At 39.0% G+C, this 27,157-nt stretch overlaps 1 protein-coding gene across 1 annotated transcript in view; it reads right to left on the reverse strand.

The window, feature by feature from the left end:
* Positions 1–27,157, reverse strand: part of Lrrk (Leucine-rich repeat kinase) — a 280,688-nt gene that overhangs the window by 238,654 nt on the left and 14,877 nt on the right. Inside the window, exons 4-5 of the mRNA XM_083138226.1 lie at positions 19,419–19,459; positions 812–977 (exon numbers count right to left, since the gene is read on the reverse strand). Coding sequence (XP_082994352.1) covers positions 812–977; positions 19,419–19,459 — 207 coding nt within the window. The remainder of the gene's footprint in view (positions 1–811; positions 978–19,418; positions 19,460–27,157) is intronic.

Here is a 27,157-nt window from a genome sequence, read left to right on the forward strand (position 1 = left end):
CTTCTTGAGACACCTCCACAATAAGGTTTCTGAACGCATCAACGGCGTCTTCCGCCGACGAACATCGTTGTCCACGCAATTTATTCTTGACATTCGGGAACAAGAAGAAGTCATTGGGTGACAAATCAGGACTGTACGGCGGATGACCCATCAACTCGATTGTTTGACTGTTCATAAAGTCGGTTGTTGGACGAGATGTGTGACAGCTGGCATTGTCTTGATGAAGAATGATCCGACAGCGTTTGTTTTCCGTATTTGACCGAAGACCTCTGGCAAACAAATTGTTGTGTACCATTTAGAGTTGACCGTTCTACGTTCCTCTAAAAGCACAGTTGCCACATGACCAGTTTTCCCGAAAAACAGGCGACCATTTGTTTCGATGTTCTTCGAGCGCGAACAACTTTTTTTGGATTGCGTTCATCTTGAAACACCCATACAGTCGACTGCTGTTTACGTTCTGGCTCATATGCATATATCCATGATTCGTCACCTGTTACAATCTTATATACATCTTTTGAAGCACCACGATTGTATTTATTGAGCATTTGTTTGCACCAATTGACTCGAGCGTCTTTTTGAGTTTTTGTCAAATTGTGTGGGATCCAACGAGAACATACCTTTCTCACAGCTAAAAAATCCTTAAATCCACAGGTGACAAGCCTGGATTCGTGAAGATATTCATTGTAAGTAGGGATTCTGAATTAATTCCCTGATAGTAGCAATAAATTTTGTCAGATGAATCTCATGTTCAACTTCTACAAGCACATATGACTTAAATTCTCCCACAACTTTTTACACATATGGTACTCACCTGCTGCCTCCTTAAGAATCTGCATGCATTCCATATGATCCCCTTTTTCAGCAATATCAAGTGGTGTAAGCCCATTGTTATCCCTTGCCACCAAATCAGCTCTATGTTCCAAAAGGCATTTGACATTTTCCACATATCCATGCTCACTGCTTACATGGAGAGGAGTCTTTAAAAAAGAAAAAAGTACAATTACAAAATAAAATTCTAGTGCATAAGGTAAGAGTCAAATTATTAATTTATTAATGTATTACATACACACTCTCTATATTATGACTTACAACCATACAATGTGCATATCGTATGAATTAATATCTATTTTCCCCACAAATTCGTGTGTATCATTCTTTTTTGGAGGAGGAGGCTGTTGATTGGTGCTTTATTGAAAAGTATCTTAATTTAAAAGAAAAAAACTTTGTCTGGAACATGTTTTACAATGACTACTCCTTTTATGGAAATGCCTAATAATTGTCTTTAAATGGAAAAGGAAATTCATAACAATTTAACAATATAAAAATATCCATAAAATTCCATATGGTTATAATTTGATTGATTGAATTAAATTTTTTGGTTGCATCAGCACATATGATCATTTTGTTCTGTTCAATGTATATGGGGAAATATCCCCTTATCTAAAATACTTGCATGAGAGTTAAAAAAAAGTGTAAAAAGTCCCTTGAGAAGGGTTAAAAGTGCAAAGTTGTAAAGGGACCTGCACAGGGCATACACAACATATTAGAAAGGCAAGAACAGACGAAAAAATCTTCAGAGGGATTGGAGAGGCCCGATCTTCTCACAAAGCTAAAAACATTAGTTAAAACACACTCTTCATCTCCCAACATGTGTGATAAATAACTGGGAAGGTTAACACTTTCACTAAGGAAATTCGAGTACAGCAGAGGGTCGAGCCCTTGCAGAAAATTATGATGTGTGAGACAGCTGTGTCCAATTCAAAGTTGAGTTCAAATGACTTCTTCTCGATGGGAGGGACAGTACGAGCAATGCTTGATAGCATGAACCTTGTTTCCCGTTACCAGTGGTCGAAAGTAGCATGCTACTTGTAGCGTCGCTACTGTAGCTAACTACAAAAATTGTAGCTGCAGCTGTTGTGGCACTACATTTTCAAAATTGTAGCAAAAATTTCGCTACAGCTATATTTCTTCTCGACATTTTGAGGTACATTTTGAATGTGCCAACAACGTAAAATAAAAATAAACAATAACGCTTACTTTTGCAGGAGGTTCATAAAGACAAAGTCTATTACATGGAAATATGGATAGATTTTAAATATCTTGAGATTGCAGAATATAGATATCTGCATAATTTATTTCATTAGTATCTGAATAATTCTAATACAGTATCCAGGTATGAATATATTTCAGTTAACAGCTAAGTTTTTTTAGTTGTATTGCTATTTTGGGGAGAAAAATGCCTCGTTTGTGTCACCCCTGCAAAAATTCTGTGGATATCCATGGTGTAAGAGACAGCAATGAATTACTGTGAAAAACATAACTTTCAGTGCAAAAAACGAGCATTCAATTAGTGCCTGGAATAAATGGCTTAGTACGTTAACAGCTTGATCAATGCCAGCATACAAGATCTCACCAGCAATAAATGATTGTTACAAGAACCAAAGACATACACTTTCTGGAATTACAATTATTTTCGCCATTATATTTCTTCACAAATTTTAAAATTTCACTATGTTTCCTCAATATATTTTGTGCTATTGTAAAAAGTACGAATGTCATTATTAAAATCTGAACAGATGGTAAAACTGCCCCACACATTGTCTCTCCGTACGAATAGTAAAATGGACTCTCAAAGAGCAGATGACAAAACAGTCAGGAACCACTGACGTATCAACATTCTGGATTGTGTTTTGAGTGCCTTACTAGTCTCCCAACTTTGGATGTATTGTTATTTTTTTTTTGTTTGTTTTTTTACCTTAAATTAAAAAGAGAGAGACACAAGAATGTGCAAAGGTCATGTTTTTATGGTGTAGTTTTTAAAATTATTGTACATACATTTTTGGTGAAAATGACAGTTATAGAAGAATTATTTTACCTTAATGATGAATATCAATCATAATTATCTAGATATTCAAAAAATCTGGTTGTCTATCATATTCACAAAAATTATCACCCTTGAAAGAGTCGGTGAGATATATTTTTCATTCAAAATACTGCCTTCATATCAGTTTCATATTAAATATTTATTCTCAAGAAAAATATGTTCATACATAAACATAAATAATCCTACCAAATTTGATTTGTGTATCATTAATTTTGGTAACACCCTAATTGCAATATTCAGATATCAAATTTGAATTGATATGTGAATTACATGCAAGTTATTCTCTTTACACTGTAGTAAAAATAAATAACTGAAGTAACACTGCTATCAACATTATCCAATGAAGGAGACCATGATAATAAATAACAGAATCTATTTTCCAGTAACTACAACTATCATCGGCTTCTTTTGAATATACATATGGCTGTTTTAAGCTTTTTATGCAAAAGTAGTAAACAGGAGTAGTGTAGCGAGCTACTTTTTGGTAAATGTAGCTGTAAGCTCTAGGGAAGCTATATTTTTGGAACAGTAGCTGTAGCTGTAGGGAAGCTAGTTTTAAAATGTACCGTTCTTACCCTGCTCATTACCATATCCCACTACTCCTACCACGTGTCAAGATGAGAACAATGAAAAACATTTTACAGGTTTCTTCCTGGCAGATGGTGGACGAGAACATCACCATCTGCATCAACAGACTTGGCAGCAGCATTGGCTGCTTCATTTGCTTTGATGCCTACACGACTGGGAACCCAGCAGACTTCAGTTCTGGCAGATAAGGGCATAAGTCATCGAATGATGCTCTGCATCCTCCTTAGCAGGATGCCTGAAGTCCAGGATTCCAGACTCTGGAATCAGTGCATACAAAGACTCTTTGAAAAGCGTGAACATCGCCCAAGTCCAGGGCCTTTAGGTCTGCATACAGTTCTGCCGTGCATATCGAACATGCAGAATATAAAGAGTAATTGTAACTCTCAGAGTTACACAGCAAAGGTGCAACTAATTTATTCAACTGACTTGGACCCATCTGTATAAAAAAAAAACTTTAAAATTGGAATTCTGCGATAGTTCTAAAAACTGCTGCTGGTATTCGACCAATAGGGTTTCTGCCATTGGGAGGGTAGCAAGATAGGTCAACCAAAGGTGCAGAAAATTCCCAAGTTGAGATAAGCAGAATGAGTGGAGAAACCACCAGGCATGTCATCATCAATATTAAGTGCTGAAAGAATCCGATCTGAATGTACCGAATGGCCTTGTGGAACTAGGATACAGCCAGTACATAGCCAACCTTCTCTCATTTGAGATGGTGTGCTTTGATGGCTGCAAAGGCATTGAGTGAAGATGGAGGTAGTAATTAAAAATAAGTCATTGCCTTCATAAAGACGCAATGGCTCCACACACAAACTCGCAACTGGACTGGTACGAAATGCACCAGAACGTAAACAAATACTAGAATGATGAAAGGTGACAAGGATGTGATATCGAGGACGTGCAACATATTCATAATCAAGCTTTGACATGAAAAGTAAAGAGTACAGGAGGAATAGTACCATTCTATCACCAACCAAGATTTATGACATAAAATGTGTAGAAGGTTGAGAACCTTGAGACGTGAGAACTTTAGACATGAGAACTTTAACTGGCGAAAGTGAGATTACCAGGTAAAGTTCTTATAAGAAATTAGGCCGAGAAATCAAACCCCATTCACAAAACGCAGGGGCGATTTCCCCATGTACACTCCAACTCACATAAAGTGGCACACTCCATAAGATTGGACAGTTGAAGTGCCACTTGATCTGAACAGGAGTGTACAAGTCAGGGACAAGGTGGCAGGTATGAACGCACATGGATTTCTCGGATGAAAAGCTGAAACCAGTTTAGGAGGACCACTCAATCAAATGGTTTATAGTGAGTTGGAGCTGATGTGAAGTTGACACAAGGTTCCTTGAGCAGCAAATGATATTGAGGTTGTCCATATAGGGGAGGCCATGCAGGGGCAATAATGTTTGCCATGACATTGTTATGGCTATGGCAGAGTTACACTCGGAATGCTACCCTGTGAGATGCCGTTCCCCCGCAGACGAGGGCCTGAAAAGGAGTTCCCAGCATGTACACGGAAATATCGGTTAAACAAGAAATTCTGAATAAAGTATGCCACCGTGGCCACGAACACCTCACAAGTGGAGATGCTTGAGGATACCAAATCGCCGTGCTGTGTCATAGGATTTTGGAGGTCAAAGAAGACTGTAAGTGGTCCTTGTTCAAGAAAGAATCCTGAATATGAGTTTCCAGTTGAACCAAATGATTCAGCATGGAACAGTTATGTAGTGCAAAACCCACAATGAAAATTGCTAATCAAGGAGCCCACCTCCAAGCTCTAAGAACCAGGTGAGATGCTTGTTGACCATACATTCCATCAGTTTGCAAACACAGGTAGTTAAGGCGATCGGCATGTAACTAGAGCCTGTGGTGTACCTGCTTAAGGATAGGAACAAAAATAGCCCCCTTCCATGAGGAAGGGGATGTATCCTCCAATCAAAGGCTGTTGAAGATGGTGAGAAGGAAGTTCTTAGCTGTGTTGGGCAGATGACGCAGCATCTCATTGTAGATGCTATCTACCTCAGGAGTGGTATATTTAGAGCTACACAGTGCATTATTTAACTCACATTTGCTGAATGGAGAGCTATAGGGCTCAGTGTTATTACTTCAGAAAAGTTTCATTTTTTCTTGTCGTTTCTTCTCACGATGAAAACATGGCTGGTAATTATGCTGTAGTACACTCAGTGAAGGAAAGGATACATCTCCCTGGATGCAAAATACTTTAGTCCAAACATGTTTGGACAAAGCCTGCTTCATGAAAGGAAACATGCATTTGAACCCAGCATGCCTTCTTAATTGACCAACTGAGCTGATGGGCACAGGCACACTTAAAACTGGAACTGCTGAAGGTTGGCAGCAGTGGAATTGACGTTAGGTGATGGAACACATGATTATGGTCCTTCATTGCTGAACTGATTTTTGCAGACCACCAGGGGACTGGGCGACACTTCGCAAGTCCACATGTGGCATAAAAATTATGTAGGGTGTTGATTGGTGTCAAAGTTGACGCAAGGTGGACATCAAGTTGCACCACATGCTCGAAAGCACCCCAATCAGCTTGACTGAGGTACCAGTGAGGGAGATTTCAGAGAACTGCTGAAGGTGGTTAAAATCAAGGAGTATAGAGAAGTGATCACTCGCAAATCAAGGAGTATAGGGAAGTGATCACTCGCAAAATCAAGGAGTACAGGGAAGTGATCACTCCAAAAATCAAGGAGTACAGGGAAGTGATCACTCCCAAAATCAAGGAGTACAGGGAAGTGATCACTCCCAAAATCAAGGAGTACAGGGAAGTGATCACTCCAAAAATCAAGGAGTACAGGGAAGTGATCACTCCCAAAATCAAGGAGTACAGGGAAGTGATCACTCCAAAAATCAAGGAGTATAGGGAGTGATCAGTCACTCCCACAGAGATCAGCATGTACACTCTATGCTACTTCAGTGAAAGCTACACCTAGCTCCGCATCCTGCATAAGTGTTCATGCAATGGACACAGTAGCACTTTGCCTATGCTTTAGTATTCCAGTTGGTCATATGTAGGGACCTTGATATTTTGCAAACACAGTAACACCAAAAAATGGTAATTGTTCTAAAAAAAAGTGTTTATGCATGTGTAGTGACATGTTCTAAACACATTTTTCATGCATACGAGATCACAAAATAATACAAATTTGACTTAAAATGTAAATTGTGGCCCTTTATGTGAATTTCAACACATTTTGTGCTTAAAAAACAAAAAGTACCAAGAAAATCTAACATTCTCTGTTTTTTAGGCTGAAAAAATAAAAAGTACCATATTTATGCACGTAGGCATAATGCACAAACTGACCAAAATTTTACACAAAAAACTGTGGTGCATGTTATACATGGACAGCTACATGAAACCACATGTAAATGGCTGTTTGTCAAGATTTTTCACATACTATCAGAATGTTTTGCATCACCAAGCAAAGTGGTGGGTTTCGAGAGGGATTCTGTGTCATTATCATTGGGAGCAGTAATATAAGCATTTGTAGCAGATATCTAGAGCACTCCTACTGTCATATGGAAACTATAACATTGACATTTGTTGCATTTCATTGCCGAGCAAAGTGGTGAGGTTTCAGACGATACCATAGTTCACTACATAATCTTCGCCACTGCATAATCATCACATCCTGTGTTTTATAAGTCCAAAAATTGATTCATAGCCTTCTATCTTTTAATTGTTGCATCAACGAGCCAGATAACGAAACCAATGATAATGACACAGAATCCACACTTCACAACACAGTAGTACGTTTTCTCAGGTTTCGAAAATAATGCATAAATCCATAACAACTAATGTGTTTTATTTTATTTCAGATGGGGAAAAATGTTTGCTAAACTGTCACGAAGAAATTATGTATGTTAGTCAATTTGGACTATATTCAATTTTAATGTACAAGGTGTACAACTTTGCTTCCGCCGTTTTTCCCCAAAAATATGACGCTGGAATGAAAAACATTGATTACCCAGGCATTATTCAAAGTATTGTCCATCGCTGGCCACTACTTTCTCCCATCTTTCGGGCAGCGTACGAATGCCGCGTCTAAAAAATTGTTCATCTTTGGAGGCGATCCACGAATCGATCCACTTTTTGACTTCTTCATAAGATCGGAAGTGTTGGTCAGCCAGTTCATGAGCCATTGATCTAAACAGGTGATAATCAGAGGGAGCGATGTCTGGAGAATAAGGTGGGTGGGGTAGGATGTCCCATCTTAATGTTTCCAAGTACGTTTTCACCACCTTGGCAACGTGGGGTCGTGCGTTGTCATGCAGAATCATACCCATGGCTTTCAGACGTTTTGAAATGGCTTGCTGTGTCACTCCCAATGATCGTGCCAATTCTTCTTGAGTTTGACGCGAGTCTTCACTCAGCAATGTCTCCAATTCTGCATCTTCGAAAACTTTCTGTCTTCCACCACTATGCCGGTCTTCGACGTTAAAGTCACCGTTCTTGAAGCATTGAAACCACTCACGACAGGTTCTCTCACTTATAGCATCCTCACCATACGTAGTGGAGAGCATTCGATGAGTCTCAGCCGCAGTTTTCTTCATATTGAAACAAAAAAGTAGAACCTCCCGCAAATGGCAAGAATTTGGCTCGTACAATGACATTTTCAATCGCGAACAACTTCACGATGCACACACCACTCGACTAATGTTTGAATGGGGTTATCTTGACAGAGGTCCAAGCTAACTGCATGATGTCTGCGATCTGCTTCTTTCGACCGCTACTTCCTGTTGTTGCCACCTGTCGGAAAACGGCGGAAGCAAAGTTGTACACCTTGTATATTCACCAGTATTCAGCAGAGTGGTTAGCACAGTGCACTATGACAGCAGAGGTGTCAGGTTTGAAGGCATGGGTAGCTATTTAGACAAAGTGGCAGAAAACTAACTAACTAACTCTCTAGCCTTCTTAAACCCGAAGGTTCATTGCTGCAGCAACACAGGCTTTCCATCTGTCCCTATCTTGAGCAAGATCTATATACTCTTTTCCATCCCTACCGATTTCCATTAGGTCCATCTCAGCGTTATCTCTCCATCTTCGTCCTGGCCTTCCTACAGGTCTCTTACCACCAGGTTTCCCAACAAGAATCCTGTAAGCTTTTCTTTCCCCTCTCATTCATGCCACTTGGCCTACCGACCTAAGTCTTCTTGATTTCATTATTCTAATAATATCTGGATATGAATACAAATTATGTACTTCTAAATAATGTAACCTTCTCCACTCACCTGTCTCCACATCCCTTTTAGGTCAAAATTCTTTCCTAAGGATCTATTTTCAAATACTCTCAACTTAAGTTCCTCTTTCAATGTAAGGGACCAGGGCCTCCCCCATGGCGCAGTGGTAGCATCATTGCCTTGTAATCAAGGGGTCCCGGGTTCGATACCCGGTGGAGGCACAAGTGGTTCGGATCCCACTTTAAACTGTAGGTCCAGTCCCGATTAGCCTTACTGTGCATAAAGTGGACTTAAAACACCAACCCAAGCAACTCAATGTAAGGGACCAAGATTCGCATCCATTAATACTACAGGCAAAATTACTGTTTTGTATATTTTAACTTTTAGTTTCTTAGATATTAAACGAGAAGACAAAAATTTATGAAGAGAAGAGTAACATGCATTTCCTGAATTAAGCCTATTTTTTATTTCCTCTTCAATATCATTTTCATTTGTTAGTTTTACTCCTAAGTATTTGAATTTGGAAACTGGTTCAAACAAGTTGTTATCAATAATTAGATTTTGATTATTACCTAACACTTGGTTACGGCCTGTAAGCATATATTTAGTTTTCTCTTTGCTAACTTCCAAACCTATCTCTTTAGCTGCTTTGAAAAATATTTTAGCATTATTCTTAATTGTATTTATATCATCCCCTAATAAGTCTACGTCATCTGCATATGCTAATAACTGAGTCACATCATTTAATTTTAATCCTTCGTTAGTTTCTTTTACCTTCCTAACAGCATATTCTAAGGCAAAATTAAAGAGCAATGGAGATAATGCATCTCCTTGTTTTAACCCACCATGAATTGTAAATTTGTCAGACAGTGGCAGAAAAGCAACACTAAAAAACAAAAATCAACAATGAGTATACTGTACATCCTAATCTTGAACCAAAGACAGTTTAGTAATAAATGATTTTTAAGTACCAGTAATACCAAAAAAATGCTCAAATAATGGTTATACTACTTTTTCGCAGAAAAATTTGGCATAAAATCTGAGACGATTAAGTGGTAAAATATGGTATTGAGTATAAACCTACTGTCACATGAGAGCCATGACATCAGCATCCGTAGTGCAAGAATTATTATTATTATAATTATTATTGGCATTACCGAGTGAAGTGGTGAGGTTTCGGCGGATATTGAGGATGTACCTATTCTTACATGAAATCCGTAACACTGGCATGTGTCATGTGGGAAATAATAGAAAGTAACTTCCCCAAACTTTTGGAAAAGATAACACTGAAAAGTACTTAAAGATTAGCATCAATTTTGGAAAAAAATAACACAAAAATATCGAGGTCCCTAGTCACATGGAATAAAAGTATCCTTTAAAAAAGGAGTGTATAATTGTTGTTGCAGTTGAATGTGACTCATGTGTACTGAATTCTAACATGGTCTCAGCTTTTAAAAGTGAGATCTGTGTTCTAAGTAACGTTCAGTGGATGTTAACTCTTTCGCTGCGGTCATCGCATTTATGAACAGCACACCAGGTGCCTTGCTCTGTGGAAGTTGCATAATTGCGAGTTCATACTTCCACTTGCTGCGGGAGTCGCATTTCCGCAGTATGTCGCTTTTAGTAGCCTTCTGACATCTGTTGATAGTATTTGGAACTATTTGAACTTGTAGTTTTGTTTTTATCCGTACGATGTCGCTAATTACGCCTCCGTTTAGAATTCTTTGACATACGAGCGTTGAGTACTCTGACATGTCAGTTTCAAATGCATGTTCGAATGTAAACAACATGGCTTCTTCAAGTCGTCAACACTTGTCTGATAATGATGTTACTCAACTGTTATTTGCTGACTCAGAATCAGAAGGTGAATTAAGAGCCCGTATCACCGCTGGTGACGATACCTAAAAAATAGGTTCTTGCGTCGACGTTCTGTGCTCGAACAGTCAAGTGTGTGGCATTTAAATTTTACTGAGTTAAAGATCAAATATGAAGTTAGTTATGTCGCGCAGCCTTTCTTTAAATATATTATTTATTACGTAGTTTTCCATATCTCAATTTCGTAAAATTCACTTGCTCGCCAATTGTATGTAATAACTTAAATCAACATTTTAAAGCGCAAGAAAGCTTCAACTGTTCTTCTACAGCAAAGAAATGAAACTGATCTTACATAATTTTCTTTAGAATGTCTGTAGTTCGTCGACGTACAGAGCAATGTATGTAAATTTTAACTTTGACGTTTCTAAGCTGGTCGCGCTAGCCGTTTCCCCCTCTGTACCGCTCGCGCTCAACCCCGCCTCCCCCCTCCCCCCTCCACGGCCCTTTTTTTCTTTCACAATCGGCCGGTCTTCCAAGAAAACCGCATGCTGAGAGCTAGGAAAAGAAAAAAAGAATTCAGGGAAAGGTTTTGGGGGAGAATCAATGGTTTGTGCGATGCTTGTAAACAGTTCTTCACTACGCTATATCCTAATACTAAATCACGATGGGGTTGTAGTGCAATGACAACAGTGAAGAACAGGGGATTTCTCCAGTATATTGTTCACAAATGGGAAGGGCTGGTTGCACAGACTCAAGTACACCTTTACAAAAGGTTTGCCTGCAAAAGAAAAATTGTGCCAAATTATAACTTTTTTTTTGTGAGAACATGAAAGTCCATTACCAAGGGATTTTTTTAGGGGGAAGGTGACTTTACTCAAAGTTTTTAGGTAAATATTGTGTAAATTCTATCTGGTGGTGGATTATCAACCAGTCACGCAAATGAATGACTTTTTAGCTGTCGATCATAAATAAGTTCAATGAACGTTCATTGTCAGTTTGAGATATTTCTGAGGGTCAATGGTAAAAAATACTTGATGGAAATAGTGCTATTTTTAAACATTTTGAACGTCCGTTCAACTTAATTTCGAATTTGGCTCCTTTCATGATTTGTAAGTAGGGGGATAAAATATATTTACTTAATACTTTACTGCGTTATTTTATCACCAATTATATATTTTACAGTCAGACCCAAAGAAGTCACAACATAAGATAGTTCTGTGTCATCATATACAAAAATACTTTTAGGCATAGGTCTTATGTAAAATAAAATACATTAATTATATGTTGTTTTTTCTTTTCCAAAGACATTATTTAGTTGAATAATATGACAGACTTACTATTGATAATGACCATACAAAACACACCATAGAAATTTCATTCACTTTCAACTTTCTGGGGCCGGCCACCGTGGGGGAGTGGTTAGCACATCGCGCTACGACGCCAGGGGTCCCGGGTTCGAATTCCGGCTTGGCCGCGGATGTTTGTGAGTGTCCATTCATCAATTTCATCATATCATCACTTATTCCCTTCTTCGCAAATTGGCTAAAAGTGGCACAAAAAGCGAAGTAAAATAAAGCAAATCAATCAACTTTCTGGATATACGACAAATAACACTATTTCTGTATAAGGAATTTTAGGCATGCTCAGATCCTCCGATTATGGGGAGCAAGGGCCTTGATAAGAGTTCAGCTGACGAAATAAAGCCTTCATTCCATCTCACTGTTTTTATTACATTGATGGGAACAAAACAGGGTCGTGTGTGTCCCGACGCATCTAAAATCACTTTATTAGATGAATTTCAACTTCAGTGGCACCATTGTTCTCTGCTGGCGCTTTATTTTCCATCTCTGCCGTTCAAAGACTATTGTACGTATAAACGTGGTTTAGTACCGCAAATTCAAAAGAACTACACATAATTTATTCATGTGCAATATATGGGCAATTTATTCTGCAGACACATACAGATAATACAACTAAAGAATAAAATATGTGGAGGTGTTAATAAGAAATTTGCTAGTGGGAGAGTCCAATTACATAGGAAATAATACACTACCCTTTCCTTACGTAGTTACTTGGAACTTTCATAGGTTTGAAAATAGTATTTACTTTTATTTCTATAAAAGCATAATGTTGTTTAAGAACTGTTATTAGATTCTTCTGCAATAAATTTCTAAGTGAGGCTATTAAGGGGCAACTTCTCCCTTCCCCCCCATTTACTCACCGTATGTAAAGAGTGTGAATACTTTTTTGCTGAAATGGGAAAGTGAACCACAGCAAGAAACTAATAATATACGTCTGTTTTTATGAACAGCTGCAGAATTACCTACAAACTTGTTGAAATTCACAGTTTTGCTAGCTTGTACTCATTGGACGAAATACATACAGCCAGGGACGGAGCTACAAGGAGGTCAGGAGGGATGAAACCCCAACAACATATCTAAGCTCCCTGTAGCCCCCAGATTTTTATAGTACGGTAGACGCCTTGCGATCGAAAATTAAAGAAGTAGAAGCTATCTTACGTAATATTTTCCATTATAAAACTTCCCTTAGGGCAAGGCCATTGCTATGTTCAAGTACATTTCCTGCTTTTATAAGATCGCAAGATTATTGCAACGTGTTGTACGTAAAATCGTGGTTGGAGGTGGCAGCTGCAGATCTGCATGGATCAACAACGGACATTGATTATTTAATACGTACTAAGTAATTGTTAAATCACAAGTCTCCAAACTTGCCAAAAAAATTTACAGATACTCTGCTGCCTATCTGGTAGGTGGATGTGTTCAGAGGCTGTGGGATTGCTGTTTGGTTGTTGGAGGGTCAAACGATGATAATACGATGCCTACGAACTTAAATGATAACAATTATTATCCTATGTAAATCATGTCACTATTTTTGGAGCGAGTGTTAAAAATTAATTTTTATAAGTTGGAGGATGTTACCAATTGTATTGTGAAGGTAACACTGAGAGAACAAACATATTTTCAGTGCAAATTCACCTACACTAGACAAAGCATTGACTATCAATATCATTGACATAAATCAATGGATACAGTTGCAGCTCTCGCACTGGGCAGATGTGATTAGTAGTGAAAATAACTACCAATAGTTTTATATATGTTTCACATCTGATTCTTCTCCATGGAATAGAAATTGGCCACTCGGCATAAATTATTTTCCAACGTCATAAATAATAATTTATTAACATGAAGACCTAGGCTTACAAGGAATAAAACTGCCCAAGCTTGCTGATTTTTGCACTAAATTGCAATGTTTAGTTGCACAGAGGCTAATCGGGACAAAACCTACAGCCTATAGTGGAATCCGAGCCACTTAATTAAATGTCCCTAACCGTGGATCGAACTCGTGACCCGCCGATTACAAAGCATCATTATTACCACTAACCGAGGCGGGAAGGTTCACTTATAATCTTTCTAATTATTAACATTTAAGAGTTAGTTAGTTTCTTTAGTCTTTTAATTCCTTAATGTCGTATTTTTGCCTCTCGGATGTTTTCAATAACGATGTAACGATGAAAGGATTGAGAAAACATCACTGACAATTATGTTCATTGCAAATACTCGAATGACAAACTACAATCAGAAAAGCTGCCCCCCGTGGCGGAGTGATTCAGTTCTTTTTCACATGCATGCTCGGATCCGGAGAGATAGTTCGCAACTATGAATAAGAGGAGTGTACAGTTAACAGAATCAAGCATATCTGGAAACTAGTAAGCTGCGTGAAAACTGACATACGTGTATTTCAGGATAACTATGATAGATATGAACAAGAAACTGTATTAGCCTTATCTGCGGATGTTTGAAAAGTCCTGTAGTAAATTCACAAATTCGTCGTTCCGGTTCAATATGAGTAATATGCATTGGCTGTAAATAGTTTTAATTGTATCAAAAATGCTAAAAGTACACATTTTACTAACTACACAACTTTCCCAATGATCCCAAATGGCTAACTTGGATTGATATTCATGTGCATTAGCACTGGCCTCCGTGGTGAAGTGGTTAGCACATCCGGGAATTCGAATCCCGGCATGGATGCTCTTTGTGAGTGTCCGTTCATCAGTTTCATCATACAATTCATCCTCAGGCGGAGCACAAAGCATGACACCTTAGGTTGTAAGACACGTTTTTATTACGTTAAGAAAAGAAAGAACATCAAAATCATCTCACTTAGGATAATTCACCAACTGCAGAAAACACAATAGAATGTCTTCCGCCTGTTCTGCACATGTGTCGCAACAGGGTGAATAGCTATGCACTACTACAAAACATCGTCATTATTTCCCTAGTTTACAGCACCATACAGGAGAGATATCCTGCTACTCGATGTTATAAACTATTCCATATATGTTGGTCAGAGGCGTGCGCACGGGAGGGGGGGGGTTGATTGCCCCCTAATCACGGACGTTCGCAGATTTTTCCACAAAGGGACAAGAAAGGTATTTTTTCATTGGGCATATTACCCCGATACTAGTACTGTCCTCTCAAAAAACACCACTTGAATTTGAAATTATCGCATTCCTGCGTCCCCATTACATAATAATTAATGTAAATTACTATGACTGAAATCTAATTATACTTGTGAAATATATACTTTTAGGTTGACCTTTGTTTTCAAGGTGTGGTCATCCTTGTCCCCCTTCCAGACGTTCCATGCCCCTATATTATTATACTTTCACCTAGAAATTTAGTGGAGAGCAATATTGTCGATGTTATTAAACAATATTATACTCTAAAAGGAAATGGCGCAACCACAATGGGACAGGGCTTATGCCTTTTTCCAACCTTGGACGGAAATCATTGAATTAAAAGAAAGCAAGACTAGCAGAATCTACTAGTAGCAGGACAAAAGGATACTCAAGACGGAATTAGTTTTCACGTCCATCTTCATTATTTCTTCCAGACGGTCAGGATCACTTGCAGAGGATTACAGAGGGACAATTGTCCCCTCGACTTTAAATTTTATACAAATAAAAATACATTTCTTAAAATTTTCTTTCTCGCTTCGCTCGGGGTACCTGCTTTTCTTGTAGTCTTGTCAACTTCCGAGCCGTAGCTAGGAAGTAGCGGGAGTTGGCACTGGGCGCCGAACAATCTGATTGAGAAAAATTGTAAAAAAGAATGCCATGCTGTCCCATGATTTTTTTTTGCGCCCTATTAAATCAATACTGTTTTCAACTTTCAAAAATTTGGATCGAAAAATTTTCTTGCTCGCTTCGCTCGCAGTTTCTTTTCTCCAATACATTGTAAATTACCAGAAAGAAAGTAAGAACGAATAAGTAATTCATACAGTTGCTGCTATAACAGTTTGGTTTGGAGGAAAACGAGCACTCACATTTCAGAGACAATCTATATAATTTTTGCTGTTGGTTTGTTAAGGGGCGGATGAATAGATTACGTAATGTATTTAAATAATATGTTAATACCTAGGTATATATATATATATAATATACACACTCGCGCGCGCAAACACACACACATATATATATCACATCAATGCAAAAAACTAAAACAGTGAGATAAAATGAGGTTTTTCTTTGCCGATCCGACTTAATTTTCAAGGTTTTTGCTCCCCCCCTTATCAGAGGGTCTGCGCATGCCTATGATGTTGGTACCTTCTTCTTATAATAAAAACAAGTTAAAATAACAGTAATATTAAATTAATAATATTAAAATATTAATTAATATTGTTATCACATGAATGGGAAAAATGGCATAAGAATATTATAACAGCACGTATTCATTATCTAGCTCATGAATAGTTAAGATCGCTTCAATTTGTATAAAAACAACTGACCTGGCAAGGTGATTGTGAAACAGATAAGGAATTGAATATTTATTGAATAACGAAAAAGGATGTTAGATCCATTTGACGAAAAGTAAAGCTCTTAATTTAATATTTAAGCATATTACTTACGTAGTGGTGTGTATAAATCTTCTTTGATACAGTCATCCAAAGTTGTATGACCCCAATGTAATCCTTCCCTTACAATAAGTTTGACGGAAATACACCTATCTCGATTATACGACAGATGCTAAACAAAACAAGCATATTTACATAATTTAATTTTAGTAAGTCTCTCGTGGAAGATTCGGACTCCCTGGATTCGGCCTCCCCTAAATAGTCCTTGGCTCTATTACATGTAAGTTGTATTGCGATGTTCGTCAATGTGTGTTTTTCTTCTTTCAGACACTCGGAACATGTGTTGTCCTGTCACAGAAACCCTCTCGGCTTGGAGTTATAAACGTTCGGGCTCAAAAGAAAGGTCTATTATGGTCAGAGCCTGACCTTCCTCGCGGGGGGGGGGGGGGGGGGAGTAGCGGACAGGGAACCTTGTCTTCTGTTTCTTTCGACACAGCAACCCTCCCACCAGTAAAGTCTCAAACGGTCTACCATGCAATGGATTTGCGTTCGAAGGGGGAAATGGAATCAATATTGGCAAGACTAGGAAGAAAATTTGACATCTGTCCGGTGCGTTTTTCGAGTGACGCTGATACGGGCTCTTAAGTTGTGACGATAATAGCGACAGTTTTTATGAGACTTCAAGTGGTGACAGTGATTCTGTAGTGTCTGATGAAGAATTTGTACCACCGTCCATAACATCATGGAGCAGAGTGCAAAACAGCATTGATCTAGGTGCGGGAAGTTTGACACAGGCAAGTGCTAAGTTACTTGGTGACAGTACAGTATTAGCACAAAATTTTCTTGTTTTAGCAAATATTTCCGCCGCTCAGTATTTGAACAAACTGAAGTTTTCGCCACCCAGTATCTTGATACTACTTACGAATTTCCACGCTGCTCCACCACTCTGCGTCATCCCGTGTTTTGAGAAATACCATACCATCAGGGACTACAGAATGGTTTGCCAGTGCAAGGAATGACTTTTGTAATTTCTCTATAACATATTTTGCAATGTAATTTTTTAAAATTATTCTTTCTAAAAAAATGTTTTTTTTTCAAAATTTCAAACTTTTTCAAAATATCATACCACCAGGGACTACAAAATGGTTTTCCAGTGCAAGGAATGACTTTTGTAAGTTTTCTGTAACATATTTTGCAATGTAATTGTGTAAAATTATTGTTTCTAAAAAAATGTTTGTAAAATTATTGCTTCTAAAAAAAATGTGTTTTTTTTCTTCAAAATTTCAAAATATCATACCACCAGGGACTACAGAATGGTTTTCCAGTGCAAGGAATGACTTTTGTAAGTTCTCTCTCATATATAACGCAATGTAATTGTGAAAACTATTTGTTTATAAAAAAAATATATTTTCAAATTTAATTACGCAGCCAAGGGATATTTTGTGCCAGAGAATTCCGCAGTGAAAGAGTTAAAGGTTTTGCTAGTTATGATTATTTGTTAAACTTCCAAATGTATTGTTCAATTATATCTAACACAATGAATTGTTTAATCTATATAGTACAGTGAACATGCACAATTTTCATCATAGACACAAGAATAATAATAATAACAATAATAAGTTTCAAAAAGGATGGTGGCAGTGGTCACAGAAATTACTAGAACTAAAAACAGCTTTGCAGAAAACTGAGAACTAAGTTTCTCTGTAATTATTTACCACTGCGTCTCTCATTTCACAAACTATGTTCTATGTTGGAGTGACCAGTCAAGCTGCACATATCACTTGTATGTCACTCAATAGAGTGCACCTTATTTCTTCAAGAAATATCCCAAAAGGGCTCTGACCATCATTAAAGGGGATTTTGTTCAGTCGTTAGAAAAAATGTATTTCCTTAACTGTTTCATCACACATCGAATGATGCAACATTCTTGGAGCAAGGGGGACCTACAAGCCACTCCACACAATATTTCATGACAGTTTAGAGTAGGTTATTTCCTGACAAGCAACAAGTAACATTCGACACAGGAGTTTCAAACTGAAGTGCCAAATGGCATAGGCCCCTCCAATCTGCTGAAAAAAGAAAGAAAGGGAAAAAAAGGATCCACTGCAACATGCGCAACCAATGGACTAAAGAATGAAATAGAACATGTACAGGTTGTCATGTCATTTTGGTACAAAAAGTTGTATTCATTTCTGAAGTTGCATTACCAAATGGCATGTGTCTCTTGTTGTCTGCTGCAAATGGCAAACATTTAAGGGTGAAAGCTTCTTTAAAGAATGCTCAGGTGAAAATAACCGCTGCAATCTTCATCAAACAGGGTAGTGCAAATTGTTAGCAACCCTGTCAGAATGCACATGCGCATCTGTGGCATACCTACATCCGTGAAGAGTTGGGAGTCAGGCAATTAGTATATCACGGAGTGTTGGCCGGTGCAGATGTGGATTGCGGTGGTAGAAGCCTTCATCCAAACAGGCACCGGGCACTGCGGCAGAGCAATGAAGACTGCCATGCACATGTTCCAGAGCATTCTAAGGTGGGTTAGGCAGTGGAAAGCCATGGGTAATGTTGTGAACTGTCAGTCGCCATTAAATACCTACTATTCCAAAGGACATGTTGAGATGCACATCATGAAAGCCTTCCCGCATTGCCTCAAACAGTGCATGCAAGCAGAAGGACATTTAGAGAGCATTATTTTCAAGGTGCACTGTTGTCTGTATTGTCCATATTATACACTGTATTAAATGCCTATGTGTATATTTTTATTCCATACACATATAAAGTTACTACAAGCACTCACCGTCTTTCCCTTGTCATTTGAAGTTGATAGATACAATATGTGCCACCATGTATTAGATTAGGTGCTCCTCACATCTAGTATAAAGACCCTAGTAGCGAACAATGAAAATGATCTACTTCATAAAATGATTACCAGCAAGTTTAAAAACAAGTGGGGAGGCTCATTTTCACTTTGATGAAAAGTGACAAATTGATTTACTTGAAGCAATGGGCTTTGTATAGAATTCCTTTTTAGAAAACTTACCCTATTTTCACCCCTTGGTCCACATGGAATGTTTGGATTAGCTGAAAAAACAAAATTCACTGTCAGACATCTAAAAAATTACTTTTATCCTGACCTTAATCACAAACAATGTTTCTTGCATTCAGATTCTTTCATATGAGAGAGTTATTTATGTAAGTAATACCAATGACAGATATGACACTTATCTAAAGTGCATATTAACGGATTATGTACAATTACAATATATAAAATGTAACTGTGGTCTTTCAATAATAATAATAAGTGGTTGCTTACATTAGCATGTATTGTTTAAAAAAAACCGTTAACCAAAACAACTGAATAGGAAAATACAAGAGCTGGATAAAAAGTAGTAGCAACACTGATGCCACATAAGAGTCGTGACACGTGTGATCCCTGCTGGAATTTGATCACCATGTAACTTAACCGTGAAGGTAGGCATATGTCACAAAACCATGCATGACATTCTAGGGTTCCAGAAAATTGAAGTGGGTTGGATACCCCATCAAATCAACAAGGTGCAAAGATGGTATTGCTAGTCACAGGACTTGCTGAATCACTACCAGAGGGAAGGATCGTCACTATGGACAAAACCTGGACTTGTTCATACGAACCACACTTGAAGCGACAATCCAACGAAGATGCATCTGCCTAAGGTGGTGGTGTGAAGGTGATGTTCATTGTAGGGTACGACATCCATGGGGTCAAGTGCACAATGCTGTAACTCACATGCAGTTGCAGTTACAGTTGATGCAGTCTACTACTTCAATTTCTTGGAACACCACCTTCATCCTGTACTCAGGAGGAAGTGACGGCAATTGCTGCCAAAAGACTCCCATCATTCTGCACGGCAATGCAAGAAGTCGCACTGCTAACGCTGTGACGGATCTCCTACGTAACTGGCGATGGGAGGTACTGGAACATCCACTGTATTCGTCCGATATGAGACCGTGCAATTATGATCTCTTCACACAAATGAAAGAACCACTTCTCAGGAAGCATTACGACACAAAAGAAACTATCATCCATGCCATAGGGTGGTCACTGTGGGACATCAACAGAGATGGACGTGCTGATAGTGTACAATGCCTTCTGGCAGAAGGTGGTCAGCATAGAGGGCAATTACATAGAAGAAATGCAACTGGTGTTTCCTCTGCCAATAAAGTCTGGTACAAATTATAGCAGTATTGCCACTACTTCTTATCCAGCCTTTCTAATTAAGTAAAAATGCATATAAAAATTAAAATTAAATATTTGGGTTTGAAAGGAAATAATATGCTTGCGTGTACGATTTCAAAATTATTGAACATGTAAGTACTTGAAGGGAAGAATTTGCTCCACACATTGGTTAGAGTGGGTAGAAAAGAATAACATTCCCACTCTGACAAATATGCTGTTGCTACCCTTACTTGCAGTTTTTAAAAGTTGAATGAACACAAGAATTAACACTGTTTTAGGACAATTTAAAACAGCTAATACTCGGACAGTATTCCAAATTAGGATGATGCCCAGCATTTTGCTATCGCATGTAAGCCTGAAGGAAATGCATACAGAGCCTTGTCTTCCACTCAACACAAAATTAAGAAAAGGGAGGTTATCAAAAGGGAAAGTGTTGTGTATTTGGAACACATGCAGATCGCACTCAAGGTGTCGAATAGATTATAAATGATATGCACGCATAATTCAACATTATTTAATTAATCACAAAATTCCATTCAATAAACTATAACGAATTCCATTTATACAAGACAAAACACAATCTCCTTTTATCAACATCTTCACAACTTCAAAGGTCTTATAAACCATACAGACTATTTACGCAATAAGCGTCACACATACGACATTCCCCCGTGTCGATGAAATTTTGCATTAGCAAAATTTTGGTTTTATTTTTTTTACTTCTTTTAACCATAATCACTCAAATCCAATCTGTCAGGTGGTTTTCTTTGCCTCTGACTTCTCCTTAACACTCTTGACTCTGCTACTTCACGTCTATCTAAATCTATGTTCCCTCTTGCAGCTTCTTCCACCACTTCATGATTGTCTCCTCTCTCGTAATACTTAAACGTATCATTCGTATCTAAATATCTTCCTTCGTGGGCTTTTGAAGATGCGTCATTATTCTTATTGCCTGTTTCATCACTATCATGATGATATCCTCTATCATTTTCTCTCACATTTCTCCATTTTATCTGGTTTCCATGCACTAACTTAACATCTTTACCAACTTTAATATACCAAGTATATGTCCCTGCTCTCTGCACAACTTCACCTTGAACATAGGATGCACCACTGGAATCTCGGTTGGCAAGTTTCACCCAAACTTCGACACCTCCTCTGGTATCCTCGCGTTTGTTTTTATCAGGAATATCCTGCAACCGATCTATATCATCTTTCGGTCTCGGCTCAAATGCATACATCATTTCAGCAGGAGATTTCAAATTAACGGTGTTTGGAGCCATTCGGATACTATGTAGCACATCTAGCAAAGCATTATTTAAATAAAAATGCTTGTCATCTCTTCTAGTTTCGTACAATTTACATCTCAGAGAACTTTTTATAATTTGTACGTGTCTCTCAGTTTGTCCATTACTAGCCGGATGATAAGCTGGTGAATGCATCAAAGGAGTCCCTTGATCTTCATAATATATCTTGAATCCTGCAGATTGGAAGGGAGGACCATTATCCGTAACTAAGGTGTATGGCTGATTATACCTTGAACTTAGTCTCGACATAAATCCTTTTACATCCCTGAATGATGTAGAAGATACAACTTCACATTCTGGCCATTTCGTAAATGCGTCAACAACAAGAAGCAACACTTTTCCTTGAAAATAGAAGAAATCCATGTGTGCTCTCTCCCACGGCTTAGTTACTTCCTTCCAATCATTGTATTCTTTCTTTTTGGTGTTGGGTTTTACAACATTACAAACGTTGCACGAATTTACGTGATCTTCAACGCATTTGTCTATACCAGGCCACCAATATCTTTCACGCAATAGCAACTTCATTTTAACTATGCCATCGTGATTATCATGAGCTTTCTTCAAGACTTGCTGCCTCATTGAAGTACGTACAATAATTCTGCCACTCCACAGCAATATATCTTCTTCACATTGTAGTTCATTTCTTCTTCTTCTCAGCGCTTCGAATTCACTTGCATCTACAAGGGTCATTCAAGGTTGACCGGGATTTTCGTACGTAAAAAATCGATGAATAGCCGGAACATGATGAAACGTGCGGGTGACGTAATGTATTCCTTGGCGAGTAACTAGTGCCCGGCATGACGTATTTCGCGCATGCGCAGCAGTTGCAGCGAACATGGCGGCAAGCAGTGTGTCTGTGGCTGTGGAGCAGCGGTGTGTAATCAAATTTCTCGTGAAGGAGAAAGTGAAACCAGCTGAGATTTTCAGACGATTGCAAGCACAGTATAGTGAACGAACGATGTCGCGGACAAGAGTGTACGAATGGTGTGAGCAGTTTCGCGAAGGACGGGAGCTGGTGACAAATGAAGCGCATGGACACATTCGCCCGACTGCAGTCACACCAGTGAATATCGCACGTGTTGAGCAAATGATTCTTGAGAACCGGTGAGTAACAGTGCGGGATATTGCTGCCGAGGTGAATATCAGTGTCGGGAGTGTTGAGACAATCAGTCACGACCACTTACGCTTCCGCAAAATCTGTGCAAGGTGGGTTCCCCGCCAGCTGACATTCGATCAGAAGTGGACACGCAGGACGGTCTGTGAACAGCTTTTAAATCGGTTTCGAGCAGAAGGTGATGAATTGTTGCAATCCATCATCACGTGTGATGAAACATGGTTGCACAATTCAACCCCAGAGACCAAAAGACGCAGCATGGAGTGGCGGCATAAAGGTTCCCCGCCCCCCAAGAAAAGCAAAACGCAGCCCTCCGCTGGAAAGATCATGGCAAGTGTCTTCTGAGACATGAAGGGCGTTATCCATGTGGATTTTCTGGACAAAGAAAGCACGATTAATGCCCAGTATTACTCCACATTGTTGAGTGGTGCTGTACGAAAGTCCATTCGCAAGAAAAGACCTGGGATGTTGTCTGGAAATGTCATTCTTCTCCATGACAATGCCCAGCCCTCACACGGCCAATGTGACAACAACAACTCTGGCCGACATACGCTGGGAAGTTCTGCCCCATCCCCCCTACAGTCCGGATTTAGCCCCCAGTGATTATCATTTGTTTGAACCCCTTAAAGACCATCTGGGAGGGAAGAAATTCACGACAGACGAAGCACTGCGGAGCGATGTCCTCCAGTGGCTATGACAACAACCAAGTTCTTTCTACGCCAAAGGAATTCGGGAGCTGCCAGAACGATGGCAACGGTGCCTCGGCGCGCACGGAGAATACTTTGAAAAACTGACATAGTTTGGTGTTTCTTCTGCTACCTATTTCCTCTGCAGAAATAAAAGTCCCGGTCAACCTTGAACGACCCTTGTATATTTGGATACTTAATCTTAGATTCTGGCCAACCTTCTATAACGTACCTTTTGACCTGTTTCAACATCACATCTTGTTTTTGCAAAGTTTTGAAGACATCTTTCAGACGATCCGTGAGCTTCATTGCATTTACAAACTGAATCCCGTCAAAATCAACTGTTTCCCCTTGCAACGGCAACCTTGATAACAAATCTGCTACCTCAACATTCTTCTTGTACACAATATCATATTCATAATTAGCCAAGAACAAACACCAACGTTGAATCCTGGATGAAGCCATAATGGGTATAGCCTTTCCATATTGTAGTAATTGTTTGGCGGGTAGTGAATCAGTCCATATTTGAAAATGTTTTCCATAGATATATTTTCTAAATCTCTTCACGGCGAATATAATTGAAAGCGCTTCCTTTTCATGATGAGGATAAGCCATTTCATGTTGCGAAAGAGTAGTAGATGCACACACTATTGTTTTCAATTCAACATTAATTCTATGGCATATCTGAGCTCCTAGTCCATAGCTCGAAGCGTCACATATGATTACTGTATCCTTGCTAGGATCAAATGGAGTTAAAGTTTCGGATGACTGGAGTGCTTCTTTGACCTTTTTGTACCGACTTTCACAGTCATCACTCCAATTCCAATGCCCATTCTTCTTTAATAAATTGTACAAGGCTGGAATCAGTATGGCCATATTTGGAATGCACCTTCGAAAAAAAATTAATGCCTCCCAAAAACGACTTCAATTCCTTCACGTCGTGCGGACGTGGACAATTAAGCAATGCTTCAATCTTGCACTGGCACGGTTTAATTCCTTCCGCAGAAAGTTCATATCCTAAATATTGAATGGACGATTTAAAGAACTTGCACTTTTCCAAATTAACCTTAACGTTATATTGAGCTAACCTGTCCATGACTTCAATACATCTGCTAACCGTTTCTTTCAATCCAGATCCACAAATTAGAATATCGTCTTGATATGGAATTACATAATGCAGACCTTGCAATATCTGTTCAATTACTCTCTGAAATATTTGAGACGAAATTTTAACTCCAAACGGTAATCTTGTGTGTTGTAATAATCCCCATGGCATGTTCATTACAAGCAACCTTTTTGCTTTTTCACTCAAAGCTATTTGCCAATAAGCTTTTTGTAAATCCAAACTAACAAATACGGCATTTCCTCTAACTTTCTGGAAAGTATCCTCTAACAGTGGTAGGGGATAAGAAGCATTTTCTACATATTTGTTCAATGTACTTTTTAGATTGCAACAAATGCGGAAATCTCCATTTTTCTTTTTAATGACAACCATTGAACTGGCCCCTTCACTAGTATTGACTTTTTCATAAATGCCATTTTCTACCAATTTATCCAATTCTGATTTTACTTTATCTTTAATTCCATAAGGCACATTGTAAAATCTCTTAAAAATTGTAGTTGCATCCGGTTTTAATGGAATATCAGCTCTAAAATCCTTTATAGGTAAGCTTAAATCAAATGTAGAATGAAATTCTTCCTTTAGAATATCGATGATCCCTTGAATATCATTAGTTTTTATATAACTGTCACATTTATTTAATATATTCATGAAATTACAAACATCAGAGTTCATTGCATTATTTCCTGTGACATTGTGTGCAATAATATCAGACTGCGGAGAACAAGTTCCCCTTGCACAAATCTCAGTCAACTCACAATGTAACTTGGGGATCATAATTTGAATCCAACTTCTTCCTAAAAGTGGATATTCTAAATGACAGTTAATTATATACAAATCTAGATGATACAACTGATTTCTCCACGCAACATTCACATTAACTTTTCCCAGTAAAGGTATCACATTATTACCAGCACCATTCAATGTACAGTTAGGTTCAGACATTTGTACATTTTGTAGAAACGTTTGATAAAAATCTTTACTAGCTACAGATGCATAGGATCCAGTGTCAATCTCAAACTTTGCTTCATGACCATGTACAAGGGTCGTTCAAGGTTGACCGGGACTTTTATTTCTGCAGAGGAAATAGGTAGCAGAAGAAACACCAAACTATGTCAGTTTTTTAAAGTATTCTCCGTGCGCGCCGAGGCACCATTGCCATCGTTCTGGCAGCTCCTGAATTCCTTTGGCGTAGAAAGAACTTGGTTGTTGTCGTAGCCACTGGAGGACATCGCTCCGCAGTGCTTCATCTGTCGTGAATTTCTTCCCTCCCAGATGGTCTTTAAGGGGTTCAAACTAATGATAATCACTGGGGGCTAAATCCGGACTGTGGGGGGATGGGGCAGAACTTCCTAGTGCATGTCGGCCAGAGTTGTTGTTGTCATATTGGCTGTGTGAGGGCGGGCATTGTCATGGAGAAAAATGACATTTCCAGACAACATCCCAGGTATTTTCTTGCGAATGGACTTTCGTACAGCACCACTCAACAATGTGGAGTAATACTGGGCATTAATCGTGCTCCCTTTGTCCAGAAAATCCACACGGATAACGCCCTCCATGTCCCAGAAGACACTTGCCATGATCTTTCCAGCGGGCGGCTGTGTTTTGCTTTTCTTGGGGGGGGGGGGGGGAACCTTTATGCCGCCACTCCATGCTGCGTCTTTTGGTCTCTGGGGTTGAATTGTGCAACCATGTTTCATCACACGTGATGATGGATTGCAACAATTCATCACCTTCTGCTCGAAACCGATTCAGAAGCTGTTCACAGACCGTCCTGCGTGTCCACTTCTGATCGAATGTCAGCTGGCGGGGAACCCACCTTGCACAGATTTTGCGGAAGCGTAAGTGGTCGTGACTGATTGTCTCAACACTCCCGACACTGATATTCACCTCGGCAGCAATATTCCGCACTGTTACTCACCGGTTCTCAAGAATCATTTGCTCAACACATGCGATATTCACTGGTGTGACTGCAGTCGGGCGAATGTGTACATGCGCTTCATTTGTCACCAGCTCCCGTCCTTCGCGAAACTGCTCACACCATTCGTACACTCTTGTCCGCGACATCGTTTGTTCACCATACTGTGCTTGCAATCGTCTGAAAATCTCAGCTGGTTTCACTTTCTCCTTCACGAGAAATTTGATTACACACCGCTGCTCCACAGCCACAGACACACTGCTTGCCGCCATGTTCGCTGCAACTGCTGCGCATGTGCGAAATACGTCATGCCGGGTGCTAGTTACTCGCCAAGGAATACATTACGTCACCCGCACGTTTCATCATGATCCGGCTATTCATCGATTTTTTACGTACGAAAATCCCGGTCAACCTTGAA

This window comes from Lepisma saccharinum, chromosome 16, assembly GCF_977018435.1.
Source record: "Lepisma saccharinum chromosome 16, izLepSacc3.1, whole genome shotgun sequence".
Taxonomy (NCBI): Eukaryota; Metazoa; Arthropoda; class Insecta; order Zygentoma; family Lepismatidae; genus Lepisma; species Lepisma saccharinum.